The 24,075-nt window shown below is 36.3% G+C and overlaps 2 protein-coding genes across 3 annotated transcripts; one reads left to right on the top strand and one right to left on the bottom strand.

Moving 5' to 3' along the window:
* The first annotated feature begins 457 nt into the window (after positions 1 to 457).
* On the top strand, positions 458 to 13,866 carry LOC100890795 (golgin subfamily A member 6-like protein 7). 2 transcript variants are annotated; one of them, XM_003724537.3, is made up of 11 exons: positions 458 to 551; positions 1,451 to 1,661; positions 2,819 to 2,911; positions 3,388 to 3,445; positions 4,260 to 4,352; positions 7,140 to 7,231; positions 8,221 to 9,013; positions 9,315 to 9,520; positions 10,478 to 11,250; positions 11,574 to 11,629; positions 12,057 to 13,866. In XM_003724537.3, the coding sequence occupies exons 2-11, from the start codon at positions 1,542 to 1,544 to the stop codon at positions 12,206 to 12,208; spliced, it is 2,436 nt and encodes an 811-aa protein (XP_003724585.1). In that variant the 5' UTR covers positions 458 to 551; positions 1,451 to 1,541; the 3' UTR covers positions 12,209 to 13,866. The 2 variants fall into 2 exon arrangements, with proteins under 2 accessions (XP_003724585.1, XP_011670174.1); XM_011671872.2 differs by lacking the exon at positions 458 to 551 and adding an exon at positions 597 to 848.
* A 1,507-nt stretch (positions 13,867 to 15,373) lies between these two features.
* LOC115929309 (threonine synthase-like 1) lies at positions 15,374 to 23,434 on the bottom strand. Its single transcript, XM_030998039.1, has 10 exons — positions 23,351 to 23,434; positions 22,512 to 22,658; positions 20,909 to 21,702; positions 20,525 to 20,595; positions 20,033 to 20,146; positions 19,222 to 19,496; positions 18,563 to 18,720; positions 17,772 to 17,865; positions 17,250 to 17,346; positions 15,374 to 16,794 (listed from the first exon to the last, which is right to left on the bottom strand). Exons 1-10 carry the CDS (start codon positions 23,432 to 23,434, stop codon positions 16,463 to 16,465), a joined length of 2,166 nt encoding a protein of 721 aa, XP_030853899.1. The 3' UTR covers positions 15,374 to 16,462.
* Between the last annotated feature and the right edge of the window lie 641 nt (positions 23,435 to 24,075).

The following is a 24,075-nucleotide window of genomic DNA, read 5'->3' as shown; positions in this document are numbered from 1 at the left end:
AAAGTGTCGGATATTTGGGGGGGTCATTCTTAAAGCCTTTATCTGCCATCTTCAAACTGGTTCAAGGCCTGGGGGGGGGGGGGGTACTCATATATTACACATACGGGGTGTGCCGCTCTAATGGGTCAATTTTTTACAAAAAAATCCTAAACATGAGTCCTATTTTTAACAAAAATATCCCTAAACATGGGTCCATTTTTTCAAAAATTTCAGGGCGTTTGCATTGCAAACACGCAAAAATTGTGAAAAATGGGATTTACTTCGAGAAAAATCCCACAAAATAAGAGTAAGGGTTTCGAGGCTTCAGCGGCACACCCCTGTTCAAACCATATCTGAGTACTTCCCCCGGGGGTCAAGGATAATGAATTACAGAAAAATCCTGATCGCGCAGACTACGCTACCATCACAAAAAGGGGAATACCCGAAATTGTCGTCATCGCTTGCCTTGACCTCGTACCGAGCGCGAGAGACCGGACTTCTCGGTTCTCTTGATTTTGCAGCATCGCTTTTGCAATAACTGGAGTTGAATGCGAGAATGAGCACGCTGTCTGGTAAGTTTATGAAATCATCTGCATATAATGAGGTAATTTTGTTTGTTTGCATAGTGAGATATGACCGAACTTTTGACTCTAACCTGTACCTTATTTGCCCAGCTCAGCTCAGAGACGCGCGGGTTGGTTGTGTACCATACGTGGACTTGTCTGTTGTCTCCTTGCTATACACGTAGGCCAATGTGGTTTGCAGGTCGCTTGTCGTAATTGAGCTCGCTATTTGTGCACCGATTGTCATAGCAGTACTTACTTTCTTTGGAATACTCGATCTACACCTAGTTTAGAATCTTTGCAAGAGTAAGTCAATATTGCTTTGCCTTTGCAAAAGAGAGGATTCTTTACTTCAGCTTTGTGTACAATTTAATGTATTAAATAACAATGACATGTAAAAAGAATATTGGCTTTTTTTGTTGTTCATTACTTTGACTTTTTAAAATCAAAGACCATCTGCAAAAGATTTCATTTGTGTGGTGATATGAAATACACATGTAACTATGACTGTTTGATTATTTGATTACCGTACTGATAAATGTATACAATTTCTAGAATTTATCAGTTAATACCAGAGCTACCAAGTGTCACGCATTAGGCTTGACGTCATGCCTTTAGAGGGTCTAGAAACGCTCTCACGCACGATGCGCGCGCTAGATTTTGTAAAAACGCTATAATTTATACGTGTGTTATACCCTCGCACGCCCGCTTGCGCGCCGAATCATGAAAATGTCACGCATTGCTGATCTTTGAACTTGGCGTCTCTGTAATACTCTGCTCTTTTCTTAAAATTATTTAGATAGAGAAAGAAAAAAATGTTAGCTCTCTATGCCTGTTATATTTGTTATTGTGATACCAAAGTACCAGTAAATGTATTCTTGTGATTTTTTTCTATTAATAAATAACAGGTTCTTCAGAAAAGTGAGGTATCTCAGGTAGCATAGTTCTGCTTACAACAAGCTTCTTTTCAGTTAGGGTGACCAACAAGCAGGCTTGAAGATGAGGTTGATACAAATCGATTACTCCCAGGATAGCCTGTTTGGCAAGAAGGTGTGTAACGAGAATGCAGCATTCTTCAGGAAACATAAGGAATCTTACAAGAGGATGATAGTTGAACAGGTAAAAAAAAAGATGAAACTTTACAAAATATAGAATGACAATTTGTTAACTTAAAAATTAGATGCAGACGCCAAGTTCTAGAAATTCTAGATTATTGATACTACTACTGCTACAACTACAACTGGTGCTACTACTACTACTACCATGGAGATTATCTCCATGCTACTACTACTACTGCTGCTGCTGCTGCTGCTGTTGCTGCTGCTGCTACCACTACTACTGCTACTATATGTACTACAAATACTGCTACTACTACAGTCAAACCTGCTTTAGTGACCACCTGTCTACAACAAGCACATTTTTTGTTTCTTGCTCCCTTGACGAGACGACTCCACCCAACAACTGCCCCCTCCCCTCTCTCTTACTCCCACCCCTCCTCTCTCATGCTCTCTCTCTCCTCTCTTTCATCCCCCGTTTCTTTTGTTTCATTTGATCTTTTTCCCCTATTTTCTTTCTTTTCCTTTTTTTCCTCTTCTTTCTCATTTTCTTTTTTCTCTTTCCTTCTTCTCTTCTCTTTCCTTCTTTCATTTCTTTTTTTCTTTCTTTTCCTCTCCTTTTTTTCTTCCTTTTTTTCCTTTTCCTCTCTTTTTTTCCCTCCCCCTTTTTTCATTTTTCTCAACGGCAGCGTAATTTTAATGACAATATCCTAATAGGTGGGTGGGTGGGGGTGGGGGGGGGGCACCCTCACCTCCCTCTAGCGACGCCTCTGCTACTACTACTACTACTGCTACTACTACTACTGCTACTACAACTACTACCACTACAACTACAACTACTTCTACCACTGCTACTACTACTAATACTACTTATACTACTACTACTACTATGACATTATTACCATTATTGTTATTAAGTTATTATTATTATTATTATTGTTGTTGTTGTTGTTAATGTTGTTACTACTACTATTATTTTATTATTGCTATCATCATTATTGTTATTACAATTAATGATCTAAGCATATATATTACATCATTCATTCATGTGGGATTTGTTGTTTTTGTTTATAACATTGCATGCATCTTCACCCTTCTAAAAATTATACTTGATTTAGGCCGGTTGGCCTTCATTTATTATATTTGTATTTTTACACATTGTGTATTAATTGTTTGGGCTCTTGTATTATTAAAATTTATCCCAATTGTTTGTTGTTGCAGGGGCGCCACTTTTGGATTTACTTCTCGGTTTCTTTCAAGGCATATTGCTTGAATAATGGTATCCTTGAAATTTCAGGCATTTCCAGTGATATGGTAAGCACAGACAATTGTTTAACCTTTTTTGAGAATGATTAAAGATTAAATTCAATTTCTTCATGTACAGTAGCATGAAAAGCCTGTGATTTTATCTGAATGCCTTTTTTTTAAAGATTGAAACACTTTTCATTACAGTTTATTCAACTAAAGAAAGTGGCCATCATTGAAGAGTTCAATTTTGGCATACTTATGGTTTGCAACAGGTGAAAAGTAAATACCTGTTTTACCTATTGCTATGATTTCATGAAGTATTTGGTTAATGAAAACTTATGCTTTTAATTCACTGAATATAATTTTGTTCATGTCTGTATGAAGATAAGGAGATATAGAGAGAGAGTTATCACTTGCTCATTTGATTTCAAATAAGATTTATGTTGTCATGATTGTTATCTGTCTTTCAGGAATTACAATATATTGTACATGTACTTCAATTGATATTCTCTTCTTTCTCTCCTGTTATCTTGTAATTCTAGACATTTACCAACATGATTGAAGAAGTGCTGGAAGTGACTGATCAGATGTTAACAAATGGTAAATACTTGCTACGTTTATTTTTTTGAAATAAATATTTTAGTATATCCACATTCATAAGAAGATGATAAAGCATCATTATATCTGCACTGATTAATTAGCATGATCTAGCAGCACATCGTATTTCAACGTAGGGAGAGATCACGGTATTCTTGTCTCCTAAGAGAAATCAATCGTTTTGAATTGTGATAATTCATTTTAAAATGTGGACATGACGTTAAAAAATTTCAATGTGCCAATGCTTCTACTGGTATACGAATGTGATGTTTTAGGAGTTAGCCTTTAATTCATTGTTAATTTGGACATATTTTATTTTCTTTTATGTTCTGTAGCTCGTAGCGTGACCTAGATTTCTCATTTATGAAAAAAATTAAAAATGAAAATAAATAATGTCAGTAATCACAGTGTGTCCTTTGGAAAATTGTGAGATATGATTGTCAGATTATTGATGCCTAATTTCAAGGATTACCATAGATTTTGGGGTTGGGGATAGGAAACAGATTGGTAGCAGTTCTAGAGGGAATAGGTTGCTCCCATTTTTTTTGCCGCACATGTAGAAAATGAACGCAAGAACCCCCAACCCCTCACATAATTCTTCTAGAACTGCTCCTGAAGGAGATGAATTTTTGAAGGAACACCAGGGATTCTTTTAATTCATGATATTTATTACATAACTTCACCATCCCCCCAAAAGATAGGATTAATTACTAGGACCACATACTAGTGTCTGTGCTGTGTTATTGTTTAGATTTGAATGACACACTAGTAAGATGATTTGTAGATTATTAAGTGGATTATTACATTCATTTTGCAGGGCATGTCAAGGATGGCTTGAAGTTGTGTGAGGATCTCATCACACTGTTCCAGTACAGATCCTTCATTGATGAGATCCAGTCTCAAACAATTAGTAAGTAAATCATTAATTAGTAAGTACATCAACATTTAATAAGTAAATCATCAATTCGTATTAAGTAAATCATCAGTTAGTAAGTCAGTCAGAAAAATAAAGTAGGCTACACCTGTTATTTTTATTTTTATTTATTTGTTTGCAGGCATTAGGGCCAGGCATTCATGTCTAAAATGACAACAATATTACATTCCAAAATGAACGAAAGACAATTTCGGTGAGACCCAGAAGGACATTAAATTTGTGTATAACAGCAAGTTTGAAAATGCAAGAGAGGAGAGTGATTTAATTAGCTCCAGGAAGGCCCACATGAGCATTGATAAATGGCAAAACACCCCCAAAAATGTATGATAGTGAGGAAATCCCATTGTTTATAAGTCAAATCCAGAAAGACATCCTAGGATTTCTTTCACAATGAGAATATGACTTTATAGTGCCCTTCTTTCTTTAAGCAGAGAATACAGTACAAAACACTGTTAAGTGTTAAGCTTACATTCAATAACTCAATTAAATGATAATTTGGAATTGAAGTTGCTTTTTGATTTATTTTGTGGGTGCAAAAGTTTGTGTATAACAAATAAAATGTTGATGTCACTCTCTCTTTACACAAATCAGATGTTGTTTTTAATAAGCATTTGATGAAGTACAATTTTCACGAACTGTGTTTTGTAGAGAAATCTTGAACTGATTATCAAGCCATGCAAGTAATACAGCATATACTTGCATGTTACTGGTAATTAATGTACTAGCATGTAGAAACAAGTGTGCACTGTAGAATTATGATAGATACATGTATTTCACTATAGCTATAGAGCTCTAGCTTCACTTTCACTTTTACTGTTGGGTTGTAAGCTATTAGAGGTTATTTATTGTTGGAAATTTTGGAGACAGGACAGATGAAGTTTTGTGTGATCAATCTTCAAATGTTTATGTATGAACAGTGAAGATGTTTTCATTCACTCACAAACAAATAAAATGAACCCAAGTATTACTAAGCCTATATGCTTTTATGGTGCTAGTGTAAGTTTCATATCCAAGAGTGTTTTGTTTTACATGTATCTCTCCCCTTCCTCTGTACAATTAAAAGATTTACATAAATCATTGAATGATGTTTAGTGCATGATACATGCATGTCCGTGGAAGACCGTTTTATTTTCATCTCTGACGTACATGTCGGCTTAATTTCAATTGGATTTGACTCCCAATTCTCAGGATTCACTTACATGTAACCCTGTCTGTATAATTGGGTGCATGCCCCAAGTATTAAGATAGCTTCCAGTTCTATGAGAGACACAATTATTATACATGTATGCTTGTAGCTGTTTCTGTTCAAAGAATATGAACCTGCACAGTCCTGTACAACATTGAAATTACGGTGAAATATGCCACCCATATGGCCTTGAAGGGAATATACAGTAATATCTAAATGGTTGATATCAGTGAATATTTGTACATTGACCCCCATTTGATCGGTGTGAGTTCGCCATGACTGAGTAGATAATACTAGACAAACAACATTATGAATGGTAATTCAATTGTGCTTTTGTGTGTGTCTACCTTAGCGTATAAGATACACAATAAACTCAATCTCTGTATGGTGGTGTATATACACATTTGTGTAAAATACACCACAGTACAGAGATTGAGTAAATATTGCCTTTGTGTGTATATCATGCCTTCTGCAACTATGGGAATAACAAAATGGATTAGCCATAAGGTTTGATTGTACAAGTTTATACTCATATAAAATGTTGATTTTAGTGTTTAAAGAAGTGGATGTGACATGCAATAGGGCTACATGTAGGTTAAGGGCATAGACGGTAAAGAAGCAACAAATGGACAAAAGTTTTGACTCTAATCTTAATTCAGTTTGAGGAAGAAATGAAAGATGATATGTAGTCTCCGAACCCAATCAAATGGAACATTAGGCATGATGATACCAAAGTTAGATGTCAGCAATTAAAATGTACAGATATCGATTAACTCTACATTTACACACTACTGGTATTATCATTTTCAATCAAGAGTCTTGCCTTGTGAAATTGAGCTTTTTAACACATACTTAGTGTCACCTTCACAGGAAGCAGAGCAACATGGTATCCAACGTATTTTTAAGTCGATGATAATTCCCAACTTATTTTGCAGAAGTGTTTTATTACTTGCTTTTACTTTTGTTCAAAGCAAATCATAGTATAGTAATAATGATTGACTGCTATGAGAGACAATAGTTGTTTTTATACGCTCAATGGGAGGTGATCGTGCTATCACCCGAGGCCTGCCGAGGGGTGTTTATATATATGCCTCGAATATTAAAGCAGTCTTTATATCTTTTATATACCAAATTGACACAAAAATCTACCAAGAATTCTTATCTTATCCTTTTGTTGAGTGAAGATTGGTTAAAATATCACAGAAAATCTGAGACACTGTCTGTTAATCTTTGCTGGAAATATGACTGAATGTTACAATCATTTGGGAATCGCAGACAAAAAACACTGTATGGTATCTGCGCTGGCACAAAGTAAGTTTTAACACGTAAACCAATGTGGATCTCATCAAAATGTTACTTTTTTCCTGGTACCCGGAATCTTTCAGGAATCTCACTCATTAACCGTTACTGGCATTGTTTGTTTCTTTACGGGAATGGCTAAAATCACGACTCCAATTTTGGCGAATCAGATGGCTAGATTTCTAAAGAGAGGTATATAATTTGTGATATATATGGAATACATGATAAAGATATATGTATGATGACGATGAAATGTTCTTTTTTTGTTGTTGTTGCAGTGACGAACCCTTTCTACATGAGGGATAGTGAAGACACATTCCGCAGACTGTTTGGGAAGCCTATGGAAGATAAGACCCTGCATCTTATCAAGGTATTGGCTTGTCCAGATTCTGTCCATTTTAACATACCGGTAACTGTTTTTTTCTTCACGATCACCATTACCCCTCCCCCCCCCCCTCACGCTCCCTCACATGGTGCAAAGTCTCCACTAATTGTGTTATCCTCAAAAAAAAATACACCGTTAAAAGGTAAGAGGGTAAGAATGAAAGGACTGTCTCTGTTTTAGCGTTGAGGGTGTCTTATTTTCTCAGCTGATTGAGCACTTGACACGGACATAGTCAAAGCAGTGGACTATGTACTGGCTTGAAGTTCAAATTGTCATTTCCACTTACATGCATCCCAAGACCGGGTTGTGTATCCGGACAGTTGATTTAAGACTGTAATTTGAAGAAGTTTACAATATTTCATAAATATTTTAAGAATTATGTTACGCGCAATATGATAAAGGACAAATATTTATGAAGTTTAGTGCTGTTTAATGCATATATTTAGTCAAAATCCAAAGGCAAAAGTGATGGCTTCATTTTCGTTAAGCATCCAGACACACAACCCCCATCATAAATTATAAGTTGTAACCATAAGTGCTTGCTAGGATGAATATTACTCATCACCTTCATAATGCTTAGGATATGGCAGAATACTCACGTTTAAGTTCATAAAACATCATTTTGTTTACTACTATACCAACATGATTTCTAGCTAATATTTCAACTGGAGTTAAACAATTCTACTGAGCTTTACATGTAGATTGTGACAAGTGCATTGTAAAAAGGGAAGCAGTTTTGGATTATTATCTAGCCATAGAAAAATATTCCTGTGCAGGGCAATATTTCATGACCTTGTGACTATGACACCTACTGTGTTTTATTTTTCAAATGCCACTTTGATTGAATCATCCATTTTTGTTTGTATGTGTTTCTGTGAAAAGGGTTGTCACAATTTTAGACAAACATTATGAAAATGCATTCAATTACATTTGGTTAGAAATAAATTTTGATCTATTTTCTATGATTTCTACAGGTGGTCAAGACCTTGCAGTTTCTGCTTCATTTGGGAGGATGTCTTTTTGAGATGCTGCGCCTATGGCTCCAGGCAGAAGAGTGCAAGCAAGACGTCACATTATACTGGAAGCCTCCCCCTGAGAAACCCTTTCACCTGTTTGGAGACAACTCACCGACCCTGGTTAAAGCATGCACTGTCATCAATAAATACGAGAAGTCCATACTTGACAAGACAATGTATGCACTCCAAGAGGATTCGAAAGAAGGGCGCAACCTGGTGAATGTCAAGATTGAGCACAATTCAGAGGACAGTGGGGACGATGATCCGGTGAAGCAGCGTTATAAATCAAAAAAGCTTAGTATTGTAATTGAAAATGAAGACACAAAGGAAGTAAAGAAGAAGGTGAAGCTGAAGTACCCAAGATGGAACACAACTTCTTACTCGCGTCATCCTAATGAATGTCCTGGGTGCCATGACCATCTTGAGTGTATCCGCAAGCAGGTCATAGGTCAGGGTTTCGTCCTTCCTCAAGTCTTTGAGGTCCACTACGAACCCAATTTCCATGTGAAAATAAGGCATTGCAGTCACTGCAATGAAAGGATGCATGAATGTGAGAGTCCTTTGCATCATAATACAGGTGAAACAGTTCAACGTCCCATGATTCCCGTCGCGAAGCGCAAGGACAAAGGAGTGACACGCACGGCTCAAAAGCAGATGGCAAAAAAAGAGCGAAGGATTCAAAGAAAGAAACATGTAGGAAAGGAGAGTTTAGACAAACTGGAAGCAGAGGGTCTTCAAAAATTTGTTGATGGTAAGTTGAAATAAGACCAGATTGAGATGAGAGGTATTTTAACAAGTTTGAAAGTTTGCAATGTCACTTTCACATCAATTCCTCAGTTTAACAAATCCCCCCCCCCCCCCTCTCCAAACAATGAATATAGAGGATTGGCAGTCAATCTCCAGGACTGGACTGGAAATGAATAGGTGACAAACTTGTACAAGGGTTATCTAATGTAGACAAGCAACATGTAACCTCTCGTTTTACTTAATCATGAATTCACAATAATTCTTTCAAGAATTTTTTTCCCCGTTATTTTCCTGATTTTTTTTAGAATGCAGAAAAGTTCCTGGTTTTATTGAAGAGTTGGAGAGAACACAACCAAAGAAAATCGTGGGAGTTTCACTACCTAAGCGACGTGTGAAACCACCTATGCCCAATCCTAAAGCAGGTGCATGCCGAATACGAATACTAGACCCTGGTGGTAACGAAGCGGATGGGGAGCAAAATAGGAAGATTGAGAAAGAAATGAAGAAAAAGGTACTTAAATTCACAAATCTGGCAGTAACCTACATTTTAATTTCACACCAAGCAGATAAATACTTCCAAATCAGTAAATAAAAGGTGCTATTTTCTAGATGACTAAATGGAGCACATCTTTGACAGTGATGAGTCAAGTTACTAGTAAGTCTTGTGGGAGATGGAGATTTTTCCATCAAATGCCAAATTATGACAATGAAATCAAAGCAAAGTTTTACTGCATATCCGTTTCTGTAAAATGATGTGAATGGTAAACTTAATAAAAAGAGTGATTTAAGTATTTCCACTGTCTAGAACCAAAATTGTGAATACTCCTGGTTAAAGGTAATACAAAGTTTTGGGAAATTTTGAAAATTGGGTGGATAGTGATTCTTTACAATTTTGATATATTTGGATGCACCTGTGGATGTATTTAATACATAGAAGCACTAGAAAATTTAGCCCCTTAAACACTTCTGCTTTCAAGAAAAGTTGAATGTAAAAATTTACCGGTGCTCCCGGTAAATTTTGATATATTTCAAATAGCGCCTGCGGCCGTACAATGGTAGCTGGGACCATGAAAATCTCAGAATAGGTAGATGTGATATATAATTTTCAAACGGGAATAGCTGATTGGTCGATTTTAATCAAGAAACATTGTTTTGTAGCTTAATTAATATCTTGACCTTTATAGGGAGCTATACAACCTAAAGAGTTTATTATCTACAATTTCATAACTGAAGACTCAATTTCAACCGCGACAACAATCACTGAATATTGTAGGATCGCATATGCTTCCAATATGTTCATTTGAACCAAATTCATGACCCCATACCAAAACTTTGTATTACCTTTAAAGTACTGTAATCTGGAAGGGCCTTTTAAAAAAGAAGTATAAGAATGAGATAATTTAAATTCTTAAGCATTAATAACAAAAACATAATAATAATAATTTCATTTGTATCTCTAATTCCCCAGATAGAAATGAGTGGTGCGGGTGAATACAAAGAATGTTATTTTGAACCAGAAAAAGAGAGCGAAGATGGAGACATAGAGAGCAAAGATGAAGAAAACAAACAGTGGGGTAAAGAACCCCAAAGAGCTGGGGACAAAGAGAAAGAAAACAAAGGAGAGGACAGTGAAAATGCGACAACGAATGTAGGAAACGATGAGACTCCAAAAGAAGAGGAACAGCCACCAGTTAAGGAGGTGGAGCAGAAGGAACAAGTTCCTGGTAAAGAGAAGGAGCAGAATGAACAGCAACCAGATAAAAAGATGAAGCAAAAGGAACAAGTTTCTGGTCCAGAGATGAAGCAAAAGGAACACATTTCTGGTACAGAGATGAAGCAGAAAGAACACATTCCAGACACAGAGATGGAGCCGAAAAAACAAGTTCCTGGTACAGAGGTGAAACAGGACAATCAAGTACCTGATACAAAGATGACACAAAAGGAACACGTTCCTGGTACAGAGATGAAACAGAAGGTACAAGTTCCTGGTCCAAAGCAGAAGGAACAAGTTCCTGCAATCACCAATCAACCTGCTGAAGCTGGATGTTGCACTGCTCAGGATGAAAGAAAATCAGTTGACAGGCTGAAAGATCACCCTGCAGAAGCGTCCAAGGAAACTACTAAAAGTGTTGACATAGGGATGTCTGATGAATTCACTGAGATGAAGATTAGTAATCTGAGACAGTGTGCCTTATGCGGCAAGCATGAGGACAAGCCAAAGACTTACAAGAAATGCCAGCAGTAAGATTTTGTAAATTCTTTTTTGTAATGTATTAAATCAATATATTTGATAAGATTTCATATATTGTTTTTTAATTTAGATCAATATAAATTCATTTTAATCGATTTAAATATATTTCATTTTACTTACATGTAGTCTTAATGACATATACAATATAGTACAGTGTAATTTGATTAATTCTGAGAACAATTTCAGGTATATGTGCCTCCGGCCTCGTCACTGTCGTTTTCTTTCGCTTTCTCTTTATTTCTCGCTCCTGTTTGTTCACCAATCATCTGTGTCTTTCAGTTTCATTGATGACCAAGTTGTCTGTTCATTTCAGGTGTCGTCAACAGAAGATCAAGCCGGGAAAGTACTACTGCAGTAGAGATTGTCAAGGTACTTTTGTCTTATACATTCGTGTTTAATCTGTTTTTTTCCCCTTCTGTGATGGTGCTTCCTTAACAGCTCAGATTGATTGTGCATGAACCCTCTTTGAATTGGAAATGCACTCAATTATCCACTATAAAAAATGCTCATATATGAAGGGAAAAACATTATATTGCCAGAAAACAGGCCTTGAGAGGAAGGTCATCTCTACTTCTGTATACAGAGATGCCAATTGTGTATGAACTCCTTGGTCTCCTCATCCTTTCATAAGAAAATCTAGATCTCCTATTAGCCAAATATTTGTCACTTTCTGAATGACTTGACTGTGATTTATTGTAATAATTACTCTAGACATCCAACGATAGAACCTGTCAGGAAGTGATCATTCAGGCCTCAAGTCCGTCATCTTTGTTCTCTTTCTCTCGTTTTATTTCAGTGCAAGACTGGAAACGACGTCACTGCCAGGAGCATCTAGAGAGAGATAGGGAGGCCGAGAGGATGCAGTGTAAGGGTGATAACAACGGTGAGCTAGCTATGGATCAGAGGCGTGATGTAAACAAAGCGGCTTTGTTGAATGATGTAGAATAGGCCTCAATTCAAAGATAATTGAAACGAAGGGCTTAAAGTTGATGTGGAAGAATCTTACTTTTGTAAACCACAAATATGAAAATATGTTTCATATAAGGGCCTTTAATATTTTCTTGGGCTTTACTCAGAAAAAAATGGTACATTCTTTGCACTTTCATTGTATTTTGGCCATGCATAATCCTTATGTAAACCGTATTATCAAAATTATACTGCAATCTTGAAGAAATTTGCCAACTATATTCTTATTTTTATATAAGGGCTGCATGACCTGTAGGCTCAAACCACCAATAAGCAACTCAAATTCACTGTTATGTTATGTGTTATGTTAAAAAAAACCTAGACATTCCAGGGTTTTCAAAATCATGTAACACCTGTAGTTCTAGTGGACCTTGTACCAAGAGCAATGAAGCTTTCGGGTCAAGTGTATTGATCGATTGATTGATCGATTGATTGATTTTATTAGTACTTGTTATTAGTACTTAACATGCTGGGGCAGTATTGAAACAATTGTTGTTAAACTTGTAGTCATATTGATGTGCATATGAAGCAAATATCTTTACTTTTTTGGCTAAAATTTGAATTGATGTATTTGTACATGTATATATCTTCTTTGTAGTGCATATATAATGGGATATACAAAGGTTATACATTTGTAAATATTAATTACATCATGAAGCATGTGAATCAAAAATTTAATTGATTTTTTTTTCCCTTCACAGGTATGTAGATGGCATTTTTAATGTTTGAATGTATGTTCTCTGATGTGCCTTGATATTTTATGACATTTTATTGACAATTCTGAAATACCTTCTCATCTAGATGTTATGATCTCGTGAATATCATGAATGTATATATTGTTTTTATTTCTTGGTGAGTAAATAAAGTTTACCTTTCATTTTTAAATTCCACCACCCAGATATTAAGTTTGTCTAACACAAGGATAACTAACTCGTGTAGTTGAAGCTAAATAAAAGCAAAATGGAATCATTAGTGCAATGTAAATAATGAAATAATCTGATTCTCTATTTTAGTCTAATATTATATTTGCAATCAGTGAAGCATGATAAATTATGCGCATTTATATTACGTGTTCTTACTTATGCCAAGATTGCAGTACTAAGTTTTTCTAACCTTGAAGCAAGGAAATTTGTCAAGAAATATCTCTAGCAATGCATCATTACATTTCTCAGTACAATTATTCCATTCATGTAAATGAGCTTTCGCTTGAAATTTATTGCAAATTATTTGATGTGGAAATCCATCTAGAATGATGAAAAAAAAAGGAATGTACCAGTACTCTTATTGCAGAGTAGTTAAGTACAGTATTCCTTCAAGGATTGTATTTTTGTATTTTATATAGAGTCTACCATGTATTAGAAAATGCTAATGAACACAACTGTTTAAGAGATAATTCAGTGCATCATTGTAGTATGCTGGCATGTATATATCAATGCAAAACTTATATACTCGGTAAGATTTCATTATTATCATACATTTAAATTATCTCGAATCCTGGTGATAGAATTAGCTTGCAAGAGAAACAGGTTTGATCAGTCTTTTTTCTGAATTCTTTTATCATATCTAGTAAATGTATTATATGCTTGGAGTCATCTGCGGGAGTAAGTAAATAAATACTGGTGACGGTAAATGCATAAATATAGTTAATACTTGAAATTTTGTTGTGTTAATTACGTCTTAATTACTTAACAATCAACAGAACACCAATCAGACTGAACAATTAAAGATCTTCTCCTAGTATATCTCTATCATTTATTTCCATTTTAGTTCAGGTACATGATTTGCCCACTAAATAATGCTGCTGAAATTTAAAAAAATCACATATTTTCTTCTTTAGGGAAGATGATTCTTTTCTTAAACATGATTATTATTTCACATATCAGGTTAAAGATGAAGTTGAGTTCTGGTCATGCGATTGCATTGTGAAGGAAACGGTGTGGAATCGACCAGAAAAGGTTGATCATCTAGCATATAAGAATTTGTGTGTATTGCAAGGTTCTGGAATCATCAAAATGATAAGAAATTTGGCCAAGTCTTGGTAAAGTTACAAACACTGTACACAGAAAGATGTATATGGAACTACACGAACATGTGGCGTAAAAATCCTACCCTGGATTTTTACGATGTTACATGACATAATTAGAATATGAAGGCATTTGAAGAGCCATGCTTTTCAGGGAACATGTCTTATCTGATGTTCTTCCACACTTGCATAATAAGAAGGATAACGCACACAAATTATTTTTCACCTCTTCCCAGAACTTGACCTTCTCTTTAAATGCTATGTAAAATTCAATCTATTATCATCATGATTTTGAATACATGTAGCTTTTGTTTGGCACAATTCTAAGGCACTTAAAGCAGATTTGACCTGAAGTGTAGCAAGTGGACATTTATGTAGATTGTATTGCAATTCAGCCCATAACAAACCCTGTAAACATCATCTCAGAACAATACCTTGAAGATGAATAATGAATGATGATAAAATACTAAACGTACAGTGATCCCTCAAGGCATCTAAATGAAGAAGATAGTGGAGCTGTACCATTCACAACTAAAACTCTAAAAATACATAAAGTAGGTATAGTTACACATGAATAGTAAGCAAATAACTACCGTTGGTGAAGATGATGGGACAAACTATCACTTCCGAGGCGATCTGGATGTAGCTATCTTTCCGAAGCGAAGCTGAGGAAAGATAGCGTATACATTCTGATCGACGAGGAAGTGATGCCATCGCCTGAAACCAAAAGGTGATTATTTGCTTTATATTCCACATCTAAAACAATTTATCTACAAAAAGAAAAGGACGTGTATGCATCTACATAAAAGACGCAGGTCATGCCCAAATTCACACCAAAAAGTTTAACAGTTTAACCCCTTGAGGGTACGGTGCGCACATGTGTTTGTTTTAATTGCGCTCATAGGTAATGCGCGCTTAATTACGGCTGTTTTAGTGTACTTTTGGATAATCTTCAGTGAAAGTGCGTTGCACTGTGTAGATAGTAGTACTATCTACACAGTGTAACAAACTTTTTGCTTCTCCCATCAATAATGGGCAAACTATCTTTCATCACGTGATTTACTTTTGACCAATCGTAGAGCAAGATTCTTAGTATGTGGAATATAAAAAGATATACATGGAACAAACCATGCCACATACTTTTCATTTCACTCGATCTGCGTAGTGTCAATAATATGATAACTGACATCTTTCAAATAGTTTTCATAACAAAAATGCTAGATCAAATATTTGTCGTCCCCTCCGAGAAATAAGTAAAGAAAATGTAATATTATAAATAGATTCATAAATCCACAAGAAACTTTACTAATCTAGTGATCAATCCAAGCAGCTTTCTTTTTATATTCTCATAATAATAATCATTAAGAAAATATATTTGTATGCAGCATGTTTGCTTCAAGTACTGTACATTTCTTCTTGTACATATAATAAGGGCTACAAATAGGTTGAATAAATAACTTGTCAAGGTGAGTCCTAAATACATATCTCACAGCAATGAAAGCACAAATTATGGTATGTCATGTGTTTGCTTATAGAAATTGCAGGTGTTTAATCAGTATAACAATGCTGCTTATGACTTGTGCACCATGTCTGATATACACACAGCACAAGCAAAACTCACACACTCACAATTGACACAGAGTTTTTATGTCAAGTCAAGGTTTCAGTGTGTTAAAGGAAAGGGCTAGAAATGGGATTTTAAGTCTTTCCACTCACAGTTAAACGAGTAAGATGCAGAATCCTGCTGAACTTATTAAAAAATATAAATAATTATTTGAGAGAATGATACACATTTTAGACTATGCGATTCACAGATATAGGGAAATACTTCTTAGGTTATTTTATTAAATCGATGTATAAAGCATGTCAATCAACTTCATACAAAATTTTAAAGCAGATTCTGAAATCTATTTGATCCCTCCAAAAACCTACATATATCTATATATTCATGTTTAAAGAAAAAAATGAATGATATTGCTGTAGTACAAATTATAACAAACAATTATAATGGCAACAAAATAAACATGAGAATGATAACAAAATACCCCATGGAAATTACTTTCATGACATAGAACAAACAAGTTTTTAATGACTGCAAGACAGTTGACTGGAAAGGTCTTTTCTTAAATAATCTTTGGTTAAACCTTCAACTATTTTTTTTACCACAACAAAAGGACATCAAGCAAGCCCGATGCATTCATCTCCTCATGCACTCAGTTCCGTATCCTTTCTTGCACAAATTCCTGTACTTCCTTCATCATGGACTCCATCGAAGCATCCACAACTTTCTCATGAACCCTGGGATTCCGAATCGACCTCTCAAGGTTCACGTGCCGCCCAGGTCGAGGGTTCAGGTCCCCCAGTCGATTCAAGAGTGTGTCCGGTTTATCGGAGTGACTTGCTCTGTGGCCCAGAGAGTCGAGAACGTCGGATGCAAACTTGCCATGGTGAGCAGTGGAGCAGATGAGCATTGGGGCTCCATCGTCTGAGGGGTGGCGATCTGCTACCACCTTGCTGATAGCTGTGTGGGGGTCTAGAAGGTACCCTATAGGAGAGAATATGAAATGAAAGAGTTCACTATATCATATGCTTTGAGGGTTGACTAAATTAGTGCCCCCCCCCCCTCCAAACAAACAAAAAATCTATTATTCCTATCATCATTTTGAGTCTGTGCTATCTATAAATTCCTGGAACCGGAAAGGTGGAACAATCAACTTGATGGTATAAAACATCTACTTGTACATAATATTTTATCTGATATCACAGGTATAATTCTATTAATGTCTTTTTGCTCCCTACCAAGCTGTTCTACTTTTCATACTGCCATTATCTTAACCATGTATCTAGGGATTGGGGCCAGACAAACATGCTGGAACCATTATTGTAGAAATTATTGCAAAGGTGACTTCACAGGACATTGTAAAAAATTAACTTCATTACATAGACAATGATATATGAACCTGTCCTCGTTGTAATGAATACTACTCCTACTAATCATACCTGTTCTCTCAAAGGTTTCTCTGATAGCCTTAGAGCACGTTTCTTCATCACACCAATCTCCATGGAAACCATAGTCTTCTCGAATCTTGGACAGAACCTGGACATCAAGATAACAGAATCAAAGCATAATGGTGAAGATTTTCACAGCTTTACGACAGACCAAAAATTGAGTACTGATACTGACAAACAACTTGCCTGATTTATCAAGTTCACATTTAAATGATAATCATTTATCATTGATAATTGAATTCAGATGATATGGAAACAGCAGGGTTGTTACAGATAAATCCACATTTGTCTTTATACCCAGATATGCTTAATTTACTCATTTTAAACCACACCAATGAGGATATCATATAAAACCAATTCAATTATTATTTGGAATTTATACACTACATACTTGGTTTTTAAACATTTTATAAATATCAATATCAACCTTCACATCTACTCCAATGTCGTTTAAAGTATAATGCTTTTAAACAGATTTCACTCTCGCTTTCAATAAAGTAATGTCGTTCTTACATTATCTGGTACTTTGAAGTACTGTTCTTGCTTGAGTTGTTCATAGAAACTGGCTACTTGAGGACCATTGCAGTCTGTGGCAAGAAACAGCAATCTGAGGGCAGAAGATGAAAAATAGATTCTTGACAAGTTAAACATTACAAATGATTTCAAGGTCATTTTCTTCTCACTTTGAAGACGTTATGTTTTATAAAAATATTTAATGCATAAGCACAGATTCCATTTGCATTTCTTTTCTTCTCACACAGACATTAATTAATTTTCCATGCAACAATGTGGCTGAGGTATTCCATACAACTATATAAAGCATTATACACAAAAAATCAAGCAGCCATCTTTAAATATTTACAATTATTCACTGGATATGGGCAACGAGAATAATCCATAATCAAAACAAACAGAGTACTGGGGTATTATTTGCTCAGCTCATATTTTGACAGTATGTTCATTGCAAACATTCCACAATCACACAGCACGTGAATAATAGCATACCATTGAGGAAAAAAAATAATGCCTGTACATTTTCGAATATATATACAAAAGGTATAGATACAAAGGGTATAACTATATGCAATAAATATATCTATACCATTGATATACCGGTATATATATATATATATATATATACAAAGGATATAGTCATGAAATAAATAAGATCCATGCAGATACAAAGGGGATAAGTATATGCCATAAATGTATCTATACCTTATATATATATATAGATATACAAAGGATATAGATATTTGCAATACATAAGATACATACAATAAATAAGAGGGAACTACAGGTACCTTTCTAGGTTTGAAGATTGGAGGATATCAATAGCAGGAGACATGGTGACCCTCAGAGGTCTCTTACGCAGATCATACACCCCAGTGTGGAGGAAGTCTGTTAAGACATTGTTGACGTTAGAAGCACAAATTAGTCTTCGCAGAGGAATTCCCATCAACTGATGAACAAAAGAAAAAGATAACAACTTTTAAAACTTGATCCGAACATCCAATCTATTTCTTCTCCATTCTCTATCCCTTGTACTTCTTTCTCTTTAATTTATCATATTGCTCATCTCCCTGCCTCTCTAAAGATGAGAATGATTCATGAAACTTGGAAATTATACGAACTTCCACAAAAATATATCAATAGGCTGGAACACTAACTACATCATAACCCTTATAACAAATTCCTCCTTAAAACTGCTGTAATGACCTTCTGAAAGATACCTATCATGGGGAAGTTGTTCTAGAATAGTTGTCTGGGCCTCTGGGGCTAATTGTCTGAAAGGGGTGATTTTCTGGAGAGTAGATGTCCAGGAGTTTTGAGTCCAGGGTTTGATAGTCCACAGGTTATTTTCCTAGAATCATACATATACATTCCTTATATCCTTGTATCATGAGCAAATATTAATTTGGCACTTTCTCAATAGGCACTAGGTACACTCCAGCAAGATTACCTTCGCATAGACAGCTCCCAGAATGTTGCCAAAGTTTCCGGTGGGAACACACAAGTCCACAGGGTCACCCACACTGATCACACCTTGCCGGGCCAGGTCTAAGTACGAGGACGCATGGTACACAATCTGAGGTAAGAGGCGTCCCCAGTTGATGGAGTTTGCTGCGCTGAGCTTGACGTTGTGATCGTTCAGGAGGGAGTGTCGGAGCGTGCAGGTACAGGACGAGAAGATCTGCTTGATGGACGACTGGCAGAAGTCAAAATCACTTTCAACACCTGGATAGTGGAATGTTTTGGAGGCACAAAAAATGGTACACATATCTGCCAACCGTTGGAAACTAAAGGAAATTGAAGAGCAAATATCTTTGGACTTAACCTAAGCTTAATATAAGACACTTCTTTTACCATCAAATGGGTGTACTTTATATTATAATTGGAACCAAAGTATGCAAAAATCAACAAATTCGTACAAATGAAAGTAAATCTAAGAGGCCGACTCATTCCTAAAGCTACCGTTTATCTGCAAATATTGATATGCTGTAATTCCTACTAAACTACACTGCAGTCTTACTATGTACATTGATAATACCGCATGTAGTTGTGAGTCAACTTTTTTTTTATTGGTCTTAAGATTAATCCCTAACATGGACTGAAATGTCAAAGCTCTCAATGATCGACTGTCAGAGCCTACAAGGAGAAATTTAAGCTTCCTAGCTCAAATAACTTTAAAGTTCATGAAACAAGGACTTTCAGTCTATGCTTACATAACACTAACTTCTAGAGGTATTCATCTCTTCTAGCTATATAATTACCTATGACTCTGACATTGGGACTATCCACAGCGGTCATCAGAGCTTTCTGGACTGGACTCACGCCCTCCTCAGGATAAAACACCATCACAGACACATCATCATCACCACTGGTCACTATGGAAACAAAGGGCAGAAAGTTAACAATAAAGTCTTAAAGGTGACAGTTGTAAGTGTATTTGTAAAAATTGAATATGATCCTAAAGCTGTTGGTCCTTTGGTTGCTTACTAACACATTTATGCTTTCTTAGCAGTCAGGTAAATAACCACCACTAAAAACACTTTACCACAAATATTGAGCAACAAAGGTAAAATGATTGGAGAAGAAGTTGGATGGTAGAAACTATTGTAAACAGTATGCATGTACGTGCAAGTCCTGCTTCATTAGAGTTGAATCACTAAGACATGATTTGGAAGATACACATGTAATTCATATTCTTTAGTATTACAAATTCTTTCTAATCCATAAGACTGTTCTATCTGTTTCATAATTACCACTTGTTGCACCAAATCCATCTAAAACAGCACTGCCTGTATCGCCTGATGTAGCTACCAATATAAGATACCTATTAAAAGTGGAATATGATAAGAATGATGTTGATAAAGGATGTATAGCATATTCAGTTCTCCACTTTGGTGGTAATATTTGTCAACGTTAAGAACATACATAATATAGATACAGTTTCAGCACACAAGGGGGTTATTGTCATTCATAAAATTCCACCCTTATATGTACATTTTCATGTAGCCTGATCAAGATGACAAAATCAAATCTCCCCCCCCCCCCCCTTGTATCCACAAGATGTTATTCCTTTATTTTGTAGTACTGTAAGCATCTATCTTAGCATTTACTTCTTGTTGAGTACTAGTTAATCTTACTTTGCATCTCCTTTCTGGCTCACTGCTTCTCTGAAGAAATGAGGCATGAGTTGCAAAGGAGCATCCTTGAATGATGCGGTTGGTCCATGGAAGATTTCCACCAGATGTTGATTTCCTTCTAGATGAGTAACAGGTACCACATCCTCTGACTGGAAGGCATCTGTAGTGTACGCCTTCTGGATCATTCCATTCAGTACTCGGGGGTGAAGGTCAGCAGGGTGGATCCATTGCTCCAGGATGCGCTGAGCTCTTTGTTGGTAGGTGCAGGGGACGAGACGCTCCCACTGCTGCAAGGTCATCTGTGGGAGTGGTCCTGAAGGAACGAATAGTCCACCATCCTCCGCCAAACCCTGCAGGACTGCACTTAGAAAGTCCTTCCCCAAGCTCTTGCCACTACTCCTCGTTGAAACGTATGGACTGTGGTTCTTTAATCGAGCCACAACTTCAACAATCTTTCCAGCGATGCTCTCTTGGGTTTCGTTAGCCTCGCAGATAACGCGTGCGTTGTAGGATCTCTCGTAGAAGTGTTGCCTGTATGCTAGGATCTCTGTCATTGATACACCTGCCTCTTGCCCTACGATCCGATTGACCTTCATTGCCTCTAGCCTCTGGAGGATGTCCTCGTTCTTGACGTCCAGGAACAAGACTGGGCCATGATTAGAGATGTGAGCCATAGCTTCATCATGCATGGCATTGGAGCCGGTCAGTGTCACCACTGTATCGGATGGAGGGGTAAAGGTGAGAAGCGCTTGCCCCTCTGCTTCAACAAAATTATCTCCTCCGACTTCAAAGAGCTACATGGGGTATCAGCAGGAAAGGTAAGGAAAGAAGGGTGAGAGACAAGTGAGGGAGAAAGTGAGAGCAAGAGAAAGAAACAAGAACATAGACAGAGATTTAATAGGAGGGAGTATGAGAGAAAGGGAGCAAGGAGAGAGAGAGACAGAGAGGAAAAAGGCATGATTATTAAAAAACATAATAACTTTGATGCTATTGATGAAATTACGTATATGATGTAGTTGTTATAGTTTTAAAACGGAAATGGGGTCCCGATAGTACTCTGGTGTTAAAAAATTGTGTTTAAATTACTTTACAGAACAGGCTCTGGAATGTAGCTGATCTAATTGGTCAAATGACACCACGTGACTGTGCAAATTCATTTCTCACCATGCTAACCATCCCATCAAAAAGAGATAGTCCACTGTTAAAAGTGATGCACACATGCATATATATATCTCTGACACTTACACAAATAAGACGAGGTGAAATGCATGCACTCTCATATGGCTAGCCTTGTGCTGCGCATGGCATCACTTGTGTGATGTCTTTCAAAATAAAAGCAAATAGCATTTGTATTACAACATTGATAACAAGAATCAAAAGATGATAATCCTCTTTTGAAACTAGAAATATAGATTGGAATCAGCAAGAGAGAGACAGAGAGAGGATAGATAGATAAAAGAGAGGAGAGTCAATTTTCCCCAACTTATATTGGAAGAGAATTAAAGGGTGTTAGTTTCTTCCAATTCGTCATTGCACTTTTTAAAGAAAAATGAATGCCATTGTGGGATATTATGAACTACATGAAAACATAAGTGTTACTTACCTTTTCACTGACTGGCATACCCCAGACAGATTCTAGTACGTCATTGTCAACATCTAAGACATCCATACCAAGCTTTCTACCAACAATCTTCCCCACGGTGGTCTTGCCTGCTCCAGGGCTACCATTCAACATGATGTTGTTGCTTTCCTGCAATCATGAAAAATAATTACTAGAAAATTACCTCACTGCGCATTTGTGAAAGAAACCATATCAGTCAATTTATACCTGCCAATATAGGGTCTTCAATTCTTAGGCATTTCATTACATATTGTAATTTGCGTATGAGGACAATTCCCCCCCCCCCCTGGAAATTACCCCCGTTATAGGAAAAATACGCCTCTCAAGGACAAATACACCTCCAAACATTACCCCTGTTTACTAAAGGGGAAGTCCATGCACCCTGTTAATAAATTGGTTTTAAAATTTTCCGGGGGTAATTGTCCTCGAGGGGTGGTTGTCTTTGGGGGTATTTTTCCGGAGGACCCGGGGGGGGGGGGGGGGTAATTTTCTGGAAGTAAATTTCTAGAGGTAATTTGTACATCATAAACAAATTTTTGCGTGCATATTATTATTGATATTGTTGTTGTTGTTGTTGGTGGTGGTGGTGGTGAATCAATCAATCATGCAAAATGGAAAATATGACAATACATGAATTGTGGTCTAAGGAAATGATTATTGACTCAATTGTGATTGACATTACTGACAATGTTTTCAGTAAGTTTCTTTTCAACATTTTTACCCACCTTATGTCTGTTTCGTTGGTTGGTACTACAGGATTTGGTGGATATGACACTTGTTCCCTCTCGATGACACGTTAACAATAACCTGTGGAAACCAACCGATTGCCTCGAGCGGCAACCAGCCGCTTTCAACCCCGCCCGACCGGCGTGGAAGCGAGCCAGATGGCCGTACCTATGCAGCATCATAATATGAGCGCTCCTGCAGAGTAAAACACAAAACAATATCGTGACAATACTGTTCGCATATGCTAAATAAATTATTTTTTATACTAACAGCAACGAGAATTCGTAGATAATGTAACAATTCATTCAGAGAGACACCACGCAAAATAAAGGAACTGAAATATAATCACCTCTCTTGTCACGGTAAGAGAACTCCACCTTCCTCGTCCACGTTGAAAAGTTTATATTGTGTATGGCAAGCCGTACGTATGGAAAGCCAAAAGGGGTAAAAAAAAAAAAAAAAATCGATCCCTGCGAAATATAATGAGTCAATATCAAAATATATTCAATGTTTACAAAGAAATATATATGCGCAATTAAAATTTATTCGATGTATATAAGAAATACATGTGTTATCAAAATATATTCGATGTTGATAAAAATATGTGCCTTATCAAAATAATATATGTTTATAAATGAATAAATGCCGGATAAATGCGCTTTTAAAAAAGAGATGTGTAATGATTGTGCAATGTTTAAAAATTATAATATGTGTGCTATCAAGATATATTGGATGTTTATAAGAAATATTTTCGTTATCAAACTATATTCGGTAATTTTAAAAACACACTAATACCAGTCTTTTAAAAATGATTACCCCC

The sequence above is a fragment of the Strongylocentrotus purpuratus genome, unplaced genomic scaffold, assembly GCF_000002235.5.
Source record: "Strongylocentrotus purpuratus isolate Spur 01 unplaced genomic scaffold, Spur_5.0 spur5_contig_858, whole genome shotgun sequence".
Taxonomy (NCBI): domain Eukaryota; kingdom Metazoa; phylum Echinodermata; class Echinoidea; order Camarodonta; family Strongylocentrotidae; genus Strongylocentrotus; species Strongylocentrotus purpuratus.
Note: the sequence above shows the minus strand (reverse complement) of the source record. Positions and strands in the feature narration are given on the sequence as shown.

What these genes read in the sequence shown, in the direction of transcription:
- LOC100890795 (XM_003724537.3), top strand. Translation starts at nt 1,542, where the DNA reads ATGAGGTTGATACAAATCGATTACTCCCAGGATAGCCTGTTTGGCAAG. An exon ending in GATCCAGTCTCAAACAATTA is followed by an intron (nt 4,353 to 7,139) that starts GTAAGTAAATCA and finishes TTGTTGTTGCAG; the next exon opens with TGACGAACCCTTTCTACATG. An exon ending in AGAAAGAAATGAAGAAAAAG is followed by an intron (nt 9,521 to 10,477) that starts GTACTTAAATTC and finishes CTAATTCCCCAG; the next exon opens with ATAGAAATGAGTGGTGCGGG.
- LOC115929309 (XM_030998039.1), bottom strand. Translation starts at nt 23,434, where the DNA reads ATGCTGCATAGGTACGGCCATCTGGCTCGCTTCCACGCCGGTCGGGCG. An exon ending in GTATGCCAGTCAGTGAAAAG is followed by an intron (nt 21,703 to 22,511) that starts GTAAGTAACACT and finishes TACCCCATGTAG; the next exon opens with CTCTTTGAAGTCGGAGGAGA. An exon ending in TGGATTTGGTGCAACAAGTG is followed by an intron (nt 20,147 to 20,524) that starts GTAATTATGAAA and finishes TTGTTTCCATAG; the next exon opens with TGACCAGTGGTGATGATGAT.